We start from the raw sequence: 20,368 nt of genomic DNA on the forward strand, positions 1-20,368 counted from the left end.
ATTGTCTATAACTAGTGAAGGGTTTGACTTGAAGTTCTCTTTTGTAAGCAATGGAAGACGTAATGTCCCACCTTTTATACAATTCGTGGGGTTTTTTTTAGTTAAAAGAAGAATAGTCTTTTCTTATGCAACAACGAATGTCTCACAAGTTACAACTGCTGCTACAAGCTCTATTCCTATACGGACTTTTTGCCAAGTTAGCCTGCAGAATGCGTTTAACGTTTTTGTGTCCCGAAAGATGCGCGTGTTTTTTTGTGTGTGTGCGCGGCTTGCGCCATCGAAAATGTGACAAAGAGGTCCAGCCATGCGGCTAGGACAACGTCTGATCTATTTTTAGATTTATTAGTCACGTGTTGTTTATTTTTCCTTACCACAAATCACCAATACACAGTACATAACAGAGCAACAAGAACCCTGTAAAAGTCGCACGACCTTACCCCATTCCGGGGCTTGATTCGGAATGCCGTCTAGCCCAGTATCCAGGGAGATGTCGTGAAATGTAGACTAAAATAACAAGTTCACGGCCTGATCTGTGCCCCACGACCCCCCATATCCCCTCGGTAACATTAACACATTCCTCTACATATGGGGATCACTATGCACTATTTTGAGCAGGACATTATGAATGGGAAGAGGTGCAGGTCTATCCAATGTCCAAGCAAATGTTGGAAAAGGAATTTCTCATTTTTGCGACAGGTCAGAAAAATGGAGCAGCCAAAAATCGTTCAAATTTTCGCTTCCAACATCTGCTTGGAGATGACGTCTACATGCGAAATGTCCAAGCAGATGTTGACAGGGCGGTTCCTCAACTAGTATTCTCTAGGCAGCTGCAAAAGATTACCATTTCCCATCTGATGAAGGCCAACGCTATTTTAGGTTAATTAGTACTTGATTTGCATAATTGATGTAGGAAATTCACATTTCAATTGACTTATAAATGGCAGCTTTATAGTTTATACTCATTATGTATGTAGCTTTGCTCGAGAGTAAAGTTACTAGTTGTAAATAAGCAAATTATCACCTAATTTGCATAATCAATGATAAAATATGATACCCTGGTGGTTAAAAATTCAATATCAATCAATTTGTACATGAATGCCCTTTGGTTCTTGATATGGGGTATGCCAAAAGTTGAATATGGACTATACCAAGTAAAAAAGGGGTGGGGGACGCCTGTGCTCAGAAGTGTTAAATGGGCTCTGAATAAGAATACATGTATATATTGAAATATATGTAGATTTATAAATGGGAGACCACAATAACACATTCCCAGCACCCTGCTGGAACATAGTCTCTGTTGACAGACACTCCGATCGGGATTCCTACCAGCAGAATCTGTGATTATGCCATATAGCAATCTAGATCTTCGCCCTAACAGTACATCTATAACATTTAGATATACCTAAAATTTAACAAAGTCCCAAGAGAGCACAATCCTTTGTCACCAGGTGATGACTACTAATTACACAAAACCTCTTGACATCTAAGAATACACTGCTACAGCAGGTAAGTTTTTTTTTTTTCAACATAACTTTGTTAAGCAACAGAACTGGTTACATAATAACAACAAAGTGTAAGAAAGGTAGTCTGTATAACGCAAACTCCAGCTGTTCGGGTTTCTGTCCCCTCCTCCTAGGCGGCTGGCGGTTACAGGCGACTGACTAGAAGCGCGATTAAAATCAGGCTATAATAAAAGGTACCATTTGTGTTAAATTATGAAATAGGGTGATACTAACATTCTATCTCTATTTGTACCTTTAATACTTATAAACAACAGGTGTTGTTAGCTTAATACACATGTTAGAAAGGCACTTACATGTATCCATGCAAAGCAACATGTGCTTCTACAACAACATGTACATGTACTTGTATAGGGTATAATATGCATATTTCATGAGGACCAGAAAAATCGAATTGGGTCTTGAAAAAATACAGACCTATCTTGTACCTGAACAGGAGGAACCACTACTAATTAAATATTCATAATCATTCAACCCAAATCAATTAATTCACAACAAAGCAAAGCAGATGAAATTACTATAGTGCAGTGCTTCCCGCAATTCTCAGCAGCAATTAAGTCCATTTCTCTGACGAAAAACAGTCTAGGTATGGGCAGGAATTTATAACGATTCTTGGAATCCTTACAAATCGGGCGTAAAGTATATTATTATGCTCGCCCCTGAGGCGTCGCCAATAAGTGCAATTTTGACTGGTATCAATATCTATAGGTAACAGTAGGTAACAATGTTCCTCCATTGACAGGATACACAGTCATATATAGTGAAACAACGTTAGAAAAGTGATTACAATACTTCCCGGTGACTACAGTGTGTCTATAGGCTACTTTCGTATTGGATATAGTCTTTTAAATACTAGACAGACTTGATAATTGAAACAAAATGTCAAAGAAAGTCATTTTCCTGTCCATTTTCAAGTCAAGCTTCAATAGCATAAAATGTTCTTCTTTAATTCAAGGGTAAAATTTCATGAAGCAACCATTATTATGATTAATGATGAAGAAAACACTTTTAATATGCTGCTAAAGGTTTGAACATGTCATCAATAGAATCTGTGTAAGCTATCTTTATTATATAATTTTCTTCACAACTTGCTTACTAAATGCTGACTTTTAATCATATGATATTCTACATTAAACAACATCATGTCATCTAGTTGTGTGAACAAGCAACACTGTCCAATGATACAATGTTGGTCTGACCAATCGAATCACGTGAATCGCATTGAAACTCAGATTCGTATCAGCCATTTCCAGACAAATCGCTTTCTAACTTGCGTTAACAACTACATCTGACAAAACAAACTTGCCAGTGAGATGGTGGAAGGTGTCAGCTTCCCAAAAACGTTTTCAGATTGACAATTTTGGCACTTTGGAAGTAATTGAATCCGCCCGTGATTTAACTTCTAGTTTCTACTTCTTTTCTCTAAACGTTAAATCGCGGGCGGATTCAATTATTTCCAAAATGCCAAAATTGTCAATCTGAAAACGTCTTTTGGAAGCTGACACCTTCCACCATCTCACTGGTGAGTTTCTTTGGTCAGATGTAGTCGTAAACGAAAGTTAGAAAGCGATTTGTCAGGAAATGGCTGATACGAATCTGAGTTTCAATGCGATTCACGTGATTCGATTGGTCGGGGTGAATGTTGGTCCCCACTGTTTATCAACATTATACTTAGTATTTTATACTACGGCATACATTGTAAGTTGTGATATCTTGAAGTGCAGGATACTTGGTTGTACCTCAACCCTTCAATATAGTAACACAAGCATGGTCCAACAGACCCTTGTGCATGGTTCCTACCTGTTTGAGTGACTTGTCTTGTTGATTAAGCTGAAAGACCTTTGTTGTTCCATTGTTGTTCTCACAGCCTCCATAGATGTAAATCTTTCCACCAAAGACAGTCATGCCACATCTGTATCCAGTACCAGTGTTGGCTACAACAGTCCACAAGTCCTCCTGTGGCCTGTAACAGAGCAGTTGAGACTGAAGCCCAGCAACGTAGATGCTACCGTTGAGACCTGAAGCAGTGATAAACGCAGCCCCCACAGGCATGTCTCTTGCTGGATGCCACTGGCAGTCTCCTGGGCTGAAACGGTACATCGTAGATGTTGGGATGTCCTTAGCATCACGTCCACCCATCACGTAAATGCAACCATCTAACACAGCAACAGCATGCAGGTATCTTGGCTGTGGGATTGGAACACCTTCAGTCCACTTGTTCAGGCTTTGATCATAGACTTCCACACCTGGTGTTAGACATAGAGGTGAGTGGCTGATTCTGCCACCTATTGCGTACACTTGACCTTGCGCTACTGCTAGCTCTAAATAGGCCCTTTCTGTGAGCATTGGAGCAAGTTTAGACCAGGAGTCAAGTTTGCCATGAAACAGCCAAACGTCCTTGCCCCGAGTTCCACCAGACACCATAATGTCACTTGTGCCCAAAACAGCCACAGCAAATCCATGGTCATTCTCCTTCTTCATTTCTGTCATGGAAATCCAACTTGTGCTTGATGGTGTAGAGGAGTAGGTCATCATAATGGAGTTGTTGTAAACCGAAGGATAGCGAAGTTCTCCTTCTACACGGAATTTCTCATTCCCTCCGATGACCACCACTGCCTCCCTCAGACCACTGGCGCGGCGGGGACGGGTGCGGGGTGACTGCACCTCCCCTGGGAACAGCTGCCACTTCAGGGCTTCTGACACAATGTCGGGACAGCACTCGCGCAAGGTCTTGTCACCCTCCACCTTCTCTAGAAAGTACATCTTATTCATGAAGGGGAACCTGACCAGTTCCATCAGTTCTTTCATCTCCCTCTTCCTCGTCCTTGTGTCGTGGTTGATCCATTTCATCACTGCTGTGTACACAGTTTCTTCTGTACCATTGAGGTCATCTGATGAGATGAGTGTGATGAGCTGGTGCTTTGTCAAATCAAGGAACTCTGGTGTTTGGCTGGCCGCTGTAAACTCTTTCATGGCATACCCCAATGCCTCGGTCTCCAGGTTGGGGTTCAGCATGCCACCTAAGGTTACCATCTTCATACAGTTTTTGACGCATAGACTGTCCGTTAGGAACTTTGTGCATGCATCACTGATTGGTTGAACCTGGAAAAAGCTGGCTCCTTCCATCAATTCGACAGCGTTGTCTTCTGTGATGGTCACGCTTGACGTGTATGCAAAGTCAACAAGAAGCTGCAAGGCATCGGCGCTGGCTTCGTGAATGGCAACCTTGTGCTCCTTGCTTTCACGATGTCCGTTGCAGAACATTGCGCGAAAATATCCACTGCAGGCGGCGAGCACATTTCTATGGCACGGGATCTCTTTCCCGGAGACGCAGAGGATGACATCTACTAGCATGTTGTCGGATCGCAGTTCCTGCAAACCTTGCAAGAGGGCGGTTGAGTGTGTTTTATGGCAGAAATCAAGGAATGCCTGTGACCTCTGTGCTGTTGCCATTGTAGCCTGCAATACAATGTGAGCTCTTTATCAGCGGAAGTTCTTTACACAATAATGCCTCACTAAGATAGATCGATTCGAGTACATAACATACTTAATTGGAGATGCCAGACCTCGACCCAGACACACACACACACACACACAGAAATACATACATAAGTATTTTATCAAACACATACATATACACTTGACGCACACAATCATACACACACGCACATACACTCACGCACATACATACACACACACACACATACACACACACACACACACATACACCCGCACACACACACACACACAAAAATGCAGATCTAGACATGACAAAAACAGTCCTTCACTGTACTATACTAGTATTACAGGCACAAAACTACAATTAATCATTATCATATGCCTCTGCCATTTCTTTGGATTCATTTGCAGAATCATGTGATCAAGGAGGTTCAAACAACATTTATTGAACCTCCATGATATGACATGCAACAATACTCCATCATGACTTAAGATTCATTGACCTTGTCCAAATACTAGTATCTTGTACGTGTAGGTAGAAACATGATTCCATGAATAAACCAGATGAGCATTATGGCTACAATGAATGTCACATTTCCACAACACCCGAAACGATCTGAATAACACTAAAAAGCCGTGAATTACTGTAGTAGAAACAACAACAACTTCTGGGGGGGGGGGGGGGGGGCAAAGATCCTGTACTTGTAAGATGTTGTTGTTGTATGAAATAATTTTCAAGAAAGCTGAGACTTAGAGGTTTGATAGGTAAAGGATTAGGCAAGTTACCGTTTGAACGGTTAACGTTAGTACAGGGAAAATACAACGCATTGATTCAAAGACTGGTGCACTCCGCAAATTAGCTATAGAATGGGTCGCTCTGTCTGTAACAAGAACCAGATGGTCTTCCAGTAGCTGGGTTTGCTTGACAGAAAAAAAACATTTTTTAACATCCAGTTATTCCTCTTTCTTCTTAGATTTAAGACAGGCTCTGGAAATGTGGCATTAGTAGTTTATTCTTACCGGACACTGTAGCAGTTCGTAGTCCTGTTTTCCGGGAATGAAGCTAGCAGGGCCGTCAGACGATATGGTTTCTGTCACAGTCCTGCGAAGTCCTCTCAGTCAGAAAAGGGCGGGAAACTTCCCGGAAGGTTAAAGGTTATCGTGATAGGTTTTCGATACTTACTTTGAAATTCAGTCATAGTGACATTTTTTCTTGAGTTATACCCCGTCCATAAATGCTGAAATATTTGTTGTATGATGATATTGTGGTATTTGTTTTGATTGAATTGATTCTAACGTGGAACGTCAAATTGAATGTTATGTGCTTGTTGCGTGTTGTTGTTATCTTGTCAGAAGCAGATGGAGGGTTTACGGAAAGAGCCGGGCCGTCTAACTCGGCTGTCTACCCTGGGCTCACTGTGTCTACGCTTTTTGGGCCCCAAAGGCGGAGTGAGGCATGGGGGTTTGGCATCTAATGGAAAAACTGGGTCAATGACAATTGACGGACGTTTGGTGGGCTAGATGGAAGACAGACACACCTAATCACACTGTTGGCGGGGGCTGGAAGAAAATCTGAAAATCTGTTATTTGTAAACAATGTGGCCGTTTTCCCTTACTGAGCCCCCGGATTCGTATTGCTGCCATTTATACAGGCTCGTCTTGTCCAATATGTGTGCGCCCTGCTCCTAGCGGGATGGTTCCTTGATTGTCTCAGCCTATCATCACTGAGATTTCATCACATGTTATATAGGTATATACTTGAACAAAACTTCTTGAATGATAGCTTCCATTTTTCTATGACCTAGTTTGAGGATTCTCCAACTAAGTGTCAATGTTTCTGCCCTCCGTTGCAGTCCTTCCCACTATAGTGATTTTTCAACTTATCGGGTCTAGGTTATTTGGCCGGGGGGGGGGGGGGCGTATCTGCTTTAGGCTCTGCAGTCCTTCCCACTATAGTGATTTTTCAACTTATCGGGTCTAGGTTATTTGGCCGGGGGGGGGGGGGCGTATCTGCTTTAGGCTCTGTATCTGTTTAGCCTCCAAAGCAGGCTCTACCGGGCATTTTTGGGGGGCTTAATATAATACACTTTTTGCAGCCAGCCCGTAACCATCAGCCAGGCTGAAACCATTTTCAGTAGTATCTGTGCGGTCACAGGCTAGGCTCACAGCGCGGTTACGGGATCCCAAGCAGATACGGGGCCCCGGCCTGTCCCTTTTGCCTCAAGCATTTCTCCTTCCCACGATAGATATCCAATACCGACAGCTTAGACCAACACCGACAATAATGTCCACTCGGACACGCAAGCCGAAGACCCGTGAGAACTCCATCCTGGACGAGCAGCTTATTCTGTACCTACATGTACCAGGGCTCGAAATAGCGGATGCATGTGCACCTGTGTGCATCCAAAATTGGAGCTGTGCACCTAATATATAATTTTTGACTGTGGGCGCACCAGTGCACCTAGATATTCTTGTACTCTATAGGGTAACGTTTCTCTTGTACACTAGCATACAGAATATTCTTGAAATGTAAGTATCAGAAAAAGCAATATTACCTTGCACCTAATATATAATTTTTGACTGTGGGCGCACCAGTGCACCTAGATATTCTTGTACTCTATAGGGTAACGTTTCTCTTGTACACTAGCATACAGAATATTCTTGAAATGTAAGTATCAGAAAAAGCAATATTACCTTTTGTTGTACATTGTACTTTATTTGATGTATTGCTGGGTTGAAATTTGAAATCTGGACATGATTACAGATTGAAGTTCTTAAGAGAGGCAGTATTGTCAAACTTATGTTTTGCTAACATTCAAATTTATTTTATGTGGTGCACACAAAATTGTCTGTGCACCTAATTTTTTGGTTGGGTGCACCAGTGCACCTATTTCCAAAAAAAGAATTTCGAGCCCTGTGTACGTAGTATGGTTACCCGATCGCTATGGCCCCATACAAACATCAGGTATCTTGATACGTCGACCATGATTGGTCAAAAAACAACCAGCTTCGTACGGACTACCAATCGTATCTCTGCTTGTATGTTGGAAAATCCGTTTTACACCAACACTGTCAGACCTGCAGATCAAATGGATTTAGTAGACTAGTGACTGATCACAGTTTTAAGCTTCGATCACTCTTAAAAGCAGTCCACAAAGTTTGGAGAGACTAAGGTGTATTAACATGGGAAATGTATCGACGCTTCGATGTTTCGCGATTCTGCTAGTTTTCCTTGGTTTTCTGATCAGACACAGGAGCAGTGCAGAGAAGGTTCTGCTTGTACCTGCGCCAATCGGCGGCCACAGCCACTGGATGGCTCTGGCCAAAATTGGCCGTGCTTTGGTGAATAGAGGTCATATCGTCACTGTGGTTATTTCAGAGGACATTGTGGGAGAATGGCAGGCAGAGTGGCCTGAGTTTCAGTTTGAGGCGTTCAAAGACGGAGGAACCAGAGCGAAAAACCAGGCACTACTAGACCAAGCGTATTCTGCTACTGGAGAGTTGTCTCCCTACGAAATAGGAAAAGTATTCTGGGCTACTGTGGCCTACGGATCCAAACAATACTGTACCCTATTGCTGGAGGAGAGAAGCCTGGTGGATCGGTTGAGGGCATCCCAGTACAGTGTGGTGATTTCTGACCCCATGTTTCCTTGTGGCGCTGTCCTTTCAGCCCATCTAGATTCCCGGGTCCCCCACATCGCCGTTTTGCGTACGGACTCTAACGCCCTGGACCTAAAAGCAACAGGCGTACCGCCACCGCTGCCGTACACACCATGTTTTCGTGCCGATTTTACTGAAACGTCCTTTCTACAGCGGCTTCAGAACTTTGTCTTGTTTACTGTTGGACCAGAGACGGAACGTTGGGTTGCGAGGAAGAACTATAACGGACTGGTCCGCAAGTACATCGGCGAGAAAGAGACCATTCTGAGCGTGACGTCACGTACGGACTTGTGGCTTTATCAAACCGACAATGTGCTGGATTATCCTTGTCCCATCATGCCCAACATGGTTCAGGTTGGAGGACTGAATGTCCGTGAGGCCGTTCCCCTTACTGAGGTGAGTAATTATCTCCATGAAAAATGGAGATATTGTTTTGGGTGTGTCTGTCTGTTTGTCTATTTGTCTGTCTGTTTGTGTTTCCGGACTACTCTAGTCAGCATAACTCAAGAGCCTCTTGGCTGGATTATGATGATATTTGGTATGTGGGCGGGTGTTGTGAAGCCGACATTCAAGGTAGATTTTGGGCCCCCCTAGTATGTGACCTTGGTACTGCAGCAGAACTTCAATTTTGTATCTTTTGACCTGGACATGCTGTGGTCTTGGTTTTTGGGTGGCAGATAGCTTGTTCATCTTGCTGCCATTTAAATATACAGACTTGTATTGGCCAATATGTGTGCACCCTGCCCCTAGTGGGATGGTTACTTGAGCTGGCTCGCAGCCTAGCCTGGAAACCATACCATCGGGGGCTCCCCGATGTCTCTACGGCGCTGGGAGTGATGCCCTCCCGCCCAGACTGCTTAGCCCGCTCGGGGTGGGTTTACGGCCTTGGATTTCACCGGCAGCTAAAGTAGGAAGGCTGCGAGATTTCATATGGCAGCTAAGTAGACAGGCTGACAGAAACGGCTCAATCATAAGCAGACTGGGCTCTGTAAGACACCCCTAAGCCGACCCCTAGAGACTGGGACCAGGCTACTCGCAGCCTAATACCTTAACAGAAATTTCAGCACACGTATAGGTATAGACTTGAACGAAACTTTTGAAAATAACTCTCTTTTGTATACCTTAGCTGGAGGATTATCAGAGTGTCAATTTTTTTCTCTGTGTCAAGTTTTTTTTTCTCCTTCCTTCTGCTACGCAATTTCAGGGGGTATTCTAGATAAGGCAATCGGTATGAAATTGCCATTTGGTTCCCCATACAAGCACATTAACATTTCTAGTATATTCTTATTATGTTTTGGGGGTTACAGGTGGAAAAAAAAGGATTTTCAAAAATTTCAAAATGGCCGATCCAAGATCCCAAGGAAAAGCTAAATACACATGACGTCATTCTATGACGTCATTTTGACGCCAACGTATTTACCATTAACGTCAGATATCTTGGCAGACCTAAACATCAATAAGATAAAAACAAATTAATACCTTTAGATATTACGGGAATTCCCTTTATAGCCAATAAAATCACATCGATGACGTCATAATTACGTTATATTATATGTTATAACTTTACTAAAATAACAGGAGTTTTCAAGGTTTGCATGTAAATCACTCCCTGCAAATTTGGCGATGATACACTATACGGTTTGAAGGTTATGAGGGGGGAGGGGGCAAATGAGCCACCCACACCCGTAGTCCCAGATACCCCCCCCCCCCAAGCCCAGTCTAGGTAGGGTTAAGTATTTCTCCTTCCCACGATAGATATCCAATACCGACAGCTAAGACCAACACCGTCAACATTGCCCGCATACAAGTCGAAGACCCGTGAAAACTCTTTTCGGGACGAGTAGCTTATTCTGAACCTTCATGTACGTAGCCAGAACTTTGTTTATCACCCCGACCAATCGATAGCATTGAAACTCAGATTCGAATCAGCCATGACCCGACAAATTGCTTTCTACGTAGCCTTATCGACTAAATCTGGCAAAACAAACTCGCCAGTGAGATGCTGGAAGGTGTCAGCTTTCAAAAGATGTTTTAAGATTTACATTTTTGACACTTTGGAAATGATAGAACGTATCCGCGAATAAATGTTTAAAGAAAAATAATCTCTACTACGTATACTTTTCTATAAACGTCAAAATTGTGGGCTTGCAATGTCAGTAAGTACTTTTCTGAGCCCTTGTTTCAGTGGATTAAAGCATAGATTCCTATGCACAAGTCTGACTGTGGTATCTGCCATCGAGGAGAGAATAGGCACTGTCGGCATGATGTATACTATTCGTCATTAGTGGATGTCGATTGATTGACTTTATTGACTTTATTGAAGAAAATCCATTAGTGGTGTGCCCTAAGGCACATCACTAGTCTTCCTGGACTTCTTAACATCTTACAATACAACATCAAAATAACAATACATGCATTAACGATAACAACATAACAACATTCAATATTTACATTAATTACAGATAGCTGATTACATGTCATTTAAAAAAACTATCTAATTGAAATTAATTCATAGAAAAGTTCACTATGGCTGATATATCTTTCTTTCCACAGGACATGGAAGCGTTTGTCCAGAGCTCTGGAGACGATGGAGTGATTGTGGTCAGTTTCGGGTCGATGGTCAAGACGATGTCGACGGAGAGGAGCGAAATCTTGGCGGCAGCCTTCGCCCGACTCCGACAGAAGGTGGTGTGGCGATACGTGGGAGAGAAGCCGACCGGTCTGGGCAACAACACCAAACTACTGGCCTGGCTGCCTCAGAACGACTTGCTGGGTAAGATTATCATTAAGATAGAATTTATTGTTAGTATTTGAACTAGAGTAGTCACATGCTATATTGTTACCAATTGTCTGTCCTTCCTTCCATATTTCATGTACTTGCAATTAGCCTACGGGCAAGAACTTGCAATAAACTTATCATTTATTATACTGGGGGATGTTGAGTTGGAGATCTGTTTGAACATATCTTTTCAGGCTGGCGGAATTATGTACGCTGGTTGAACTTCAAGTTGTTAGTAGATGTTACATGTTTCAATAGTTGTTCGCACTAAAAACGAAAAATTGAAGTAGTAATAGGAATACTAGTACAGTGATGATATACAAGACATACAGTAGTTAGATCACTAAAAAAAATACTGCTAAACTTGGAAACCAGGAAAACGTAGGACAGAATTCCATGAATGCATTGCGTCTTTGTTTTATATTGTTTTATATGCTAGGGTCGCATTTCCAAAACAGGGCCCGACCGGATGTTCTGCGGTCTGCCTTTTTACCGGAATGCCCTTTTTGCACCGGAATGCCCCGGAATGCCCCGGAATTCCCCCCCTTACACCGGAATGCCCGGGATGCCCATAAAGGAGGGTGAATTTTACCGGAATGCACTATGCTTTGATGAGTTAACATCACAGGTTGCTGTATTTTGGCATTAAATGATATATTTATGGCCCAGGGAACTAGTAATCACTAGAAAGTAGCAAAACAAACTGGCCGGGGAACTATTGCCGATCGCCTTGAATTTCTAGTGATTTCTTGATCCCAGGGTCATCTTATGCCAAGGTATAGTAACCTGCGATGTTAACTTACCAAAGCATACTGTATTTGCGACATTTCACCTTCTTTTTGTGTATTCATCACTCACCCGGCTAAACAAACATTGTACTCCGCAATAAAAACAAACATGGCGACTGGTGGGGGCGCCGACGCCGATGGCCATCACTAATTTTTTTTGGAGTGATTTCTCGTTGCCATGGGCCATAAATATGTCATTTCATGCCAAAATACAGCAACCTATGATGTTTACTCATCGAAGCATAGTGCATTCCGGCAGAATTCACCCTCCTTTATGGGCATCCCGGGCATTCCGGTGTAAAAAGGGCATTCCGGTAAAAAGGCAGACCCGATTTTCTGCGCAAACGGATACGTTTTGAGTGCTTTGTTGTCTTTTATATCATACTTTTTGTTCCCGCAAAGTGCCCTACCGGGCCCCGGTTTGGAAATGTGACCAAGGAGTGAGTAGCATTGAAAAAACGGAAAAAAAGGACACAAAGCACTCATGGAATTCTGTACCAGGTTTTCATATAAGTGTACTATTTTTTCCCAATGATTTACTAATTCCTCAATTGTGACTCACTGTATTTGCTGTAGCCCACCCAAAGACCCGAGCCTTCATCACTCACGCGGGGTCGAACGGACTGTACGAGGCCCTGCACCACGGCGTGCCCATGGTCTGTCTGCCGCTGGGGGCGGGAGACCAGTACCCCAACGCCGCCCGCGTGGTTGCAAGGGGGCTGGGGGTGAAGTTGGACTTCTACACGGTCACCGACGAACAGTTGTACCGGGCCATTCTTCACGTTGTGACCAACAACAGGTACTGAGTTGTGTGTACAGCAATTGTTGTCATCATCAAATCATCCTTGCATTTAGATTGTGTGATTTATGTGACCTAGTCTGAGTTCAAATTTAATGACAGCATAGATGTAAATATGCACACAGGTATTTACAAACAAACAAACAAACAAACACACACACGGAAACACACACGGACACACAAACACACGGACACAAACACACACATATTTTTATTTATATATATATATACATATATATATATATTTGATATGTTATATGCAAATTCACCAACCCTCTTACTATAATATCGATATCAACTTACCATGGCCACATTTCATTTCTCTCTCTCTCTCTCTCTGTATATTCTCGTTCTCTGTATATTCTCTCTCTCCCCCCCTCTCTCTCTCTCTCTCTCTCTCTCTCTCTATATATATATATATATATATACATATATATACATATTTATGTGTATGTATGTATATATATATAATAAGGATTGGTGAATTTTTAGTCACCTTGACATACACCAAGGTAAACCAAAACACAACCAGCCACTTATTAAGTACTTTTTTATATCCTATTTCGCAGCTACCGTGAGACCGCAGCCCGCCTGTCCCGCCTGCACCGCGACCAGCCCCAACCACCCATGGAGCGGGCCGTCTGGTGGATAGAACACGTCATCAAACATGGCGGACTGCCCCATCTCCGCGCACGCGCCGTGGAGCTGCCGTGGTACCAGTACTACCTGCTGGACGTGGCTGCGTTCCTGTTGGCCGTCTGTTTAGCTGTCCTGGGGACCGTGTGGTGCAGCTGTTCGTTCATCTGTGGGAAGGTTTGCTGCAAAAGTGGCGGCAAGCTTAAGTCTCAGTAGACAGCTTAAAGGAAAGCTACACAAAAAATTGAAAATCCTGTCGTGCTGATCATAACGCCTTCTCAACCTGATGATTGATTGATATGACGCCATTTTAAATTTCCCAATAGTGCGTTTCAAACTGGCTTTCGTGAGGATGGAGGTCGAAAAACTTACCGTTGAATTTGAGGGAGACTATGACGGACTTATGTGAAAAAAGAAGAATTTGACTTTGGGGTATATTTAGCCTATATAACCTCCTTGATTTAGCTTAGTATAGTAGGATTTTCTATTTCTTGTGTAGCTTTCCTTTAGCCTCAGTGGGTCGTGTGGCGTAACGCCAGGGTGTTCGGCCCAGAACCAAGCGGTCCCGGGTTCGAATCCCTCTGACGCCACCGATATTGTGCCCTTTGGAATGTCACTTTCCTCACTCCATCCAGGTGTGAAAATGGGTATATTGTTCTCTGTACGTGGCACTTTTAAAATAAGTTATGAAAAGCCACACCGTCCTTGTTTGTCAAAAAGCGAAGTTGAAAAAAAAAATCCTCAAGGAATAGTAAAATAACGCAAAGCAATGCGATGATATATCAACCATGAGATTATGATTCTCCTTTGTTTATCAATCATTATAATAGCTTATTTTATATGCTGTAGGGTGTGTGAATTAAAGTTGCAATATAATCTTGAGCGCCAAAGGGATCTGCTTGGTTTTACATGATTTTAGTGGACTGTAAAACCTCTTATATATGTGACACCCCTGCATTTTCATTGTCATGCATTTACTTAAGGACAAAAGGTGCAACTTGTGCATGTCAGATCAAAGGTTAACTTCTTTGGAGGATTCTAGTGTAGTGGCATCTTCATATGAAAAAAAAGTGCTATGGTATATATGGAACACACAGCGATACGTTCAAGTGCGAGAGGTGATCTGCCGTTGTTACATATTTTTTGGACCCCCTGGTGATTGGGCCCTCCTTCACATCTGCATTGAATCTGCGTGACCTCAAAACTGCGAAGGCCCACAGTGACATAAACCCAATCCTATGTTACAAATACATATTATGTATTTGTAACATAGGATTGGGTTTATGTCGCTGTGGGCCTTCGCAGTTTTGAGGTCACACATATTATGTATTTGTAACATAGGATTGGGTTTATGTCGCTGTGGGCCTTCGCAGTTTTGAGGTCACACATATTATGTATTTGTAACATAGGATTGGTTTTATGTCGCTGTGGGCCTTCGCAGTTTTGAGGTCACGCAGATTCAAAGCAGATGTGACGGAGGGACCAATCACCATTAGATAGTGTAAGAGACGATTTTGTGGACTCTGCCCCCCTCCTGGTGAATAGACTCTACCAGTGACCTCTCATATATCATAGAACTTGTTGAGACTTATGATTAAAGACCTCATGGAATGAAGATGTCCTGTCTGTGACTGTTCCTTGATCCAAGAACATGCCAGGCCAGAAATGGCTTAATACAATAGCATAAAACGTCTTCGTATTTGGACAAAAGAGAACAAAAGAGAGAGGCAATGACACGATTTAAGAGGAAGAAATGACGCAGAAAGCTGAGACAATGGCCATAACGTATGTCGTTTATAAATAATTGTTATTGATAACCTTTCTTTTTTTCTATTTCAATCACCGGCGACAAATGGGAAACTCACGTTGCTTTCTCTGTAACTTCATCCAGCTTCCGGCTCCATTGCTCTGGGCCTGTAATCGACTCCCAAAGGAGTTCCTCTAATTTAGAAACGCACGTCATTTCTATAATATAATGTTAATGTACCACTTATGTCCATTACTGAATAAACAAGAGACACAGTGAAACTATTTAAGGTTCTTTATTCTTGACCAAATCGATAAAACTGTCACAGATAATCACCAGCATATTTTTGGAGCATTTTGACAGGCAAAGAAAATAAAAAATTTAGCCTTTTATGATTTACAAAGCTTATTTGACACAGGGGTAACAAATATTCAGAATAACGTCTGTGTGATACCCTCCAGTAGGAGTGAGCATCTTCCAGTAGGAGTGCGTGTCCACAGAAAACATTGGTCTGAGACCTTCAAGTACAATCTAAGGGTATCATCATCTGCTACATCTCACAGAAAATTCTATCCCTAATCAGAATTACATAAAATGTATTTTGACATATGTCTACCAAGAAAAATGGCAGTCTGGAAGTTTTGTTAGCACCTTAAGTATGCAGATTGAAATCTGGTCAATTTGGATGGAAAGACACTAAAAATTCTGAATCTTAACAAATTTTACAATCAAATTTCAATGCACGTTTACGTGTTGTACACTTAACATTTAAGCTTATTAAGTACAATCTCATGTACATTGTAATATTCTTCAGACAATCTGACTTGAAATTAAAAAAAATAACTCTTTATCAATTTGAGGTAAATGTACCCAATTATCATTTTTTTTGGAGTGACTCATTGTAGCAAAGCAGACTATCTTAGATACTGGCTCAACACTTTCAGATGTAATCAGGTAAAACACAATTATGGTGCTAAGAGCTACAACCGATTCAGCATTCATTTAGGGTTGCAGAGTACAGTATTTCTCAGCGACCCCTGTGGACAATAGTAGTTCGGGTATAAAGTAGTGCATCACATTGCTTGAAAAGGCCGTAGTTTTTCTTCTGTGCACTTTAGCGAGGCGGGAACTGTGGTGAATGGTAGAGGAATACGTCGGTTGTAAGTGTGTAAGAGTTGAATTACGATGTTTGTACGGTTGGCTTGGATTCGCGCCTGAATATAGTACTGCCCAACTACTGTGCATTAGCTGCAGTACTGTGACCTCCGCTGGGGGTCATATCAATATGGCTTTTAAAAGAGAACAAGCCAGCAAATTTAAACTCGTTTTCACATATTTTGTACATTGAACCCTGACGTCAACCATATAAAAATCTTGCACCTTGATTGTGCACCCTACTATAAATTTTGAAGCGTCAAAGCTTCTCACTTTGGGGTCCTTAACCATGTAAATCCCTATAGGCAAAATACTGTGGTCTGCAACCTCAACATCTAAAAACTCTTATTTCACATTGCACATGACCTACATGTATTCAGGCTTAATAATTCCTATTGGTTGCATCCTCTGCAACCATTGCCTCTATTCTTAAAATTCAATACTGAGGGATAACACTTGGACAAAAACAAAATCAGGTTGGCAACATGAAAGATTTATCGATTCATAGATACTGATATTGTGCAGATTTCATTTTGGAGCTTAAGAAATATCTGTTTTGTATATAGATAAGTAATCAAACTTATCCATAAGCTTTTTTTTGCCTCAACACTGCAGCTACAAATGTATTGAACATCATCACTATGGCAGTAAACGGCATGGTATATGTTCAGTATGGAGGCACTGCCCCCCTCCCCCTTTGGGCAAGAATGTGCTTACTGTATTTGCCACATATCTGCACAACCCCTCTTTCAACTTAAACATCAAATAATCTATTTTCTAAACAAAGCATAACATATAATGTTTATATTCTTTAAAAAATCTGTTGAGAATGATTCAACTCTTAAGATATTCTTTCAGAAAAATATTTAGTCTTTTAGTTTTGGAAGCAATTATTCTGGACCCATGCTAACTGCTGAGAATACTTCATGATAAGAATCAGTGCACAGAAAAATGCCCCATGGCTAAACTTTTGGGAGGGAATTTTTGGTAGATTTTATCAAAACCGATCCCTTCACAACAAAGTAGTAGTCTAAACAGTTCCTTCTGTTGTCACAGTGTCCTATAGGGTACTAATGAATCACAAGCACCACTCATCTGTATAATCTGCCATGAATACTGTAATTCTTGATTTGTTAGCATTAACTTAATTTCAGCTACTGTAACGGTCACTAATCAACAGCTAAAATTTCATCATCCTAAATATTTGATTACTAACATTGAGACAGTGATGTTTGTTCCCCCCGTTAAAATTAAGTGCCATAGCCTACTCCATTTTCTCCCAGCTGCTATATTTTCCTGCCGCTATATTAAAGTGATTTACAGTAGTGATTTCAGGGGTTCCAACCTCTAAATCTTGGCTTCTTGCTTACTGTAAATGCTTTCACATTCGCAGGGATTTAATTCCACCATAGGGAGAAAATGTAGTGTTCGCGCTGGATTTAGTTTGCGGCTGAAACAAGATGGTAGGCAGGCAGAAGTCAAAGGAAGCAGGATTTGTAAGTTCGCAGTGAAGAGGCTACCACGGAAATCACAAATATCAAACCAGAGCGAATTTAAATGCATTTATAGTACTTCTGGAAGGGAAGTTATATTTTCATAGACATTTACTGGTATGGAAACTGTTTAACTATAATAAAAAGTTGATAATTTCAACAGAGAAAGCAGAGGCTGACTTGAGGGAAAATCTGCATCTAGATTCAAATTGTGTACTCATCTATAGCTTGGTCATTGTAAGACAGAGCTGCCATGCCCCCTATTGATCAATCAAGAAACTGCAGGATTGGCAGAGGTCTGTGCTTTTAAAATATTGCTCTTTACCACTCAAGGGACTCTGTTCACGGTAGACTGTGAATTGGTCACTATAGACAGGATTCTTAATGTTTTGGTCAATGGGAAACAACAATCTTAAGTGCCACCAAAAGTGTCCGCAACGGCCAACTGTCAGTAGTACACTAGTACAGGTTTCACTGCCTTAGCCGTAGGCAGAAGGGTATATTTTTAGTTGGGATTTGTGGAGTGATGGTGTTGTCGATATAACTCTTGATGCCATGGACGGATGTTGATGATTTTTGGTAGGTAAGTTTCTGTTGGGGAGACGAAGGTCAATTTAGAAGATGGGTCTTCTGGGGGGTTCCTTTGGTGCTGCAGTGGACCATTTGTGTTTGTCGGTTTGTTTGTTTGTTGGTGGCATAACTCAAGATAAATTAAATGAATCGTGATGAAATTTAGTAGTTGTTGGGGGTTGGGGAAATGAAGGTCAAGTTCGAAAAGATGGGTCCGAGGGGTTCCTACGGTACTACAGTGGGCATTTTATTATCTAAATTTTGGAGGAGGATAACTCAAGCAGGGTTTGGTGGATCTTGATTGTTTTGGGCAGGTAGAAACGATTAGTGATGATTAACATAATTAGATGCATTCTATGCAAATCAGGTCCTTCTTTTGATTGATTAATGAGGAAAAGTTGAAATTCCCTTTCAATGTGCTATTTTTTTTATATACAATGTGGTAAAAACTGTCATACAGTTTATAATTACAGCTGTTCAAACCTATAACATGGGAAATTTTAAGAACAGCAATTACATGTATGACAGAAAGGACAAATGCCTTACATTACAAAATGCATAATCACTGTACACATCTTAAGTATTATAAATTGTATCTTTAGTAAAATCTACGATCACTTTATACTTACAAAACTACAAAACATTTTTCCATCACCATTTAAATGTAGTGTACTGTATTGCCTTATTATTCAGAAAAGTGTTTCCTTGGCTGTATGAATATTGCAAGATAGGGCTCAAAAATATTTTTTCTTCTTCTCCATACCCAAACTGCCGGTTTCTGCCTTATAGCTAATACTACACCTATTGTAGACTTTCGTACAGGGCTGTCTTTAACTTTAATTTTTTTTCCGTCCCACTCATTGTTTCGGAGCCCATCTTGTTAGTTAATTTTCCTTGTTAAATCTGTCATTTTAAGGCCACACCAATTTGATTTCTTGGTTAATGGAATTTAAAAAAAATGCTAGATTGGAAAATCAACAGGAAAACAGAATCTCAGAGGAAAGTTTGTGCTTTGGTGCACACAGGGTCAGGGCCAGGTGCAAGTTTTCACCCCAGCCTTCTGTTTTCATGTTTTTTTTTGTTGCTAAAATATTTTTAAAAATCTGTTAACCAAGAAACTAAATTGGTGTGGCCTAAGCTTGCAAAAATACATTTTCATCAATGTCACGAAGTTCAGATTTTTGAACAGTGAAATTTTCGTCCGTATCAATAAGTAAATTTTCGTCCTGGGACGGAGGAACGGGTCCTGGAGACAGCCCTGTTCTTTGGTACGCCACAAATTATCTGCCTCACAATACCGGGCATAATTAGCACTCCTATGAAAAAGTGGGTGATTATTGAATAATCATGTCTGATAATCGAATAACCACCAAGTGATTACCAGATAACGATCTAAGCAATAGATATTACGCTCCCTATATCTATTGCCGATGAACAAGAAAATGTGGAAGGCATCTACCAGCGACTCTATGAAAAACTGGCTTATAATTGAATAGTCACCGCTGGATTATGAAATATCACCCAGTACCATTGACTATACGCTCGTTCTCATTTAAATGTACACATTTTGTAATCTCCGTTACCGATTTAAATAAGACGTTCCTGGCATTAGGATATGCCACATATAAGATGTCAAACTGTAGTTTTTATGACGACTTAAAACTTTTCTAGCTATTAAAAACAGCAGTTGCGTACCTTATATGTGGCATATCTTAATGTCAGGAACGTCTTACTAACGGTAATGGAGATTACAAAATGTGCA

The 20,368-nt window shown here is 41.3% G+C and overlaps 2 protein-coding genes across 2 annotated transcripts; one reads left to right on the top strand and one right to left on the bottom strand.

Moving 5' to 3' along the window:
- Window positions 1-1,241: 1,241 nt before the first annotated feature.
- On the bottom strand, window positions 1,242-6,129 carry LOC136435663 (kelch-like protein 24). Its single transcript, XM_066429311.1, has 2 exons — window positions 6,000-6,129; window positions 1,242-4,979 (listed from the first exon to the last, which is right to left on the bottom strand). Exon 2 carries the CDS (start codon window positions 4,971-4,973, stop codon window positions 3,261-3,263), a length of 1,713 nt encoding a protein of 570 aa, XP_066285408.1. The 5' UTR covers window positions 4,974-4,979; window positions 6,000-6,129; the 3' UTR covers window positions 1,242-3,260.
- Window positions 6,130-7,941: 1,812 nt separating this feature from the next.
- Window positions 7,942-13,857, top strand: LOC136435940 (UDP-glucuronosyltransferase 2C1-like). The gene is made up of 4 exons (XM_066429650.1): window positions 7,942-9,035; window positions 11,193-11,412; window positions 12,783-13,005; window positions 13,575-13,857. Exons 1-4 carry the CDS (start codon window positions 8,163-8,165, stop codon window positions 13,855-13,857), a joined length of 1,599 nt encoding a protein of 532 aa, XP_066285747.1. The 5' UTR covers window positions 7,942-8,162.
- The last annotated feature ends 6,511 nt before the right edge of the window (window positions 13,858-20,368 follow it).

The sequence above is a fragment of the Branchiostoma lanceolatum genome, chromosome 5, assembly GCF_035083965.1.
Source record: "Branchiostoma lanceolatum isolate klBraLanc5 chromosome 5, klBraLanc5.hap2, whole genome shotgun sequence".
In the NCBI taxonomy this organism is placed as follows: Eukaryota; Metazoa; Chordata; class Leptocardii; order Amphioxiformes; family Branchiostomatidae; genus Branchiostoma; species Branchiostoma lanceolatum.

Coding starts and splice junctions, on each gene's coding strand:
- LOC136435663 (XM_066429311.1), bottom strand. CDS start 4,973: ATGGCAACAGCACAGAGGTCACAGGCATTCCTTGATTTCTGCCATAAA.
- LOC136435940 (XM_066429650.1), top strand. CDS start 8,163: ATGGGAAATGTATCGACGCTTCGATGTTTCGCGATTCTGCTAGTTTTC. Junction 9,036..11,192: donor AGGCCGTTCCCCTTACTGAG/GTGAGTAATTAT, acceptor TTCTTTCCACAG/GACATGGAAGCGTTTGTCCA. Junction 13,006..13,574: donor CACGTTGTGACCAACAACAG/GTACTGAGTTGT, acceptor CCTATTTCGCAG/CTACCGTGAGACCGCAGCCC.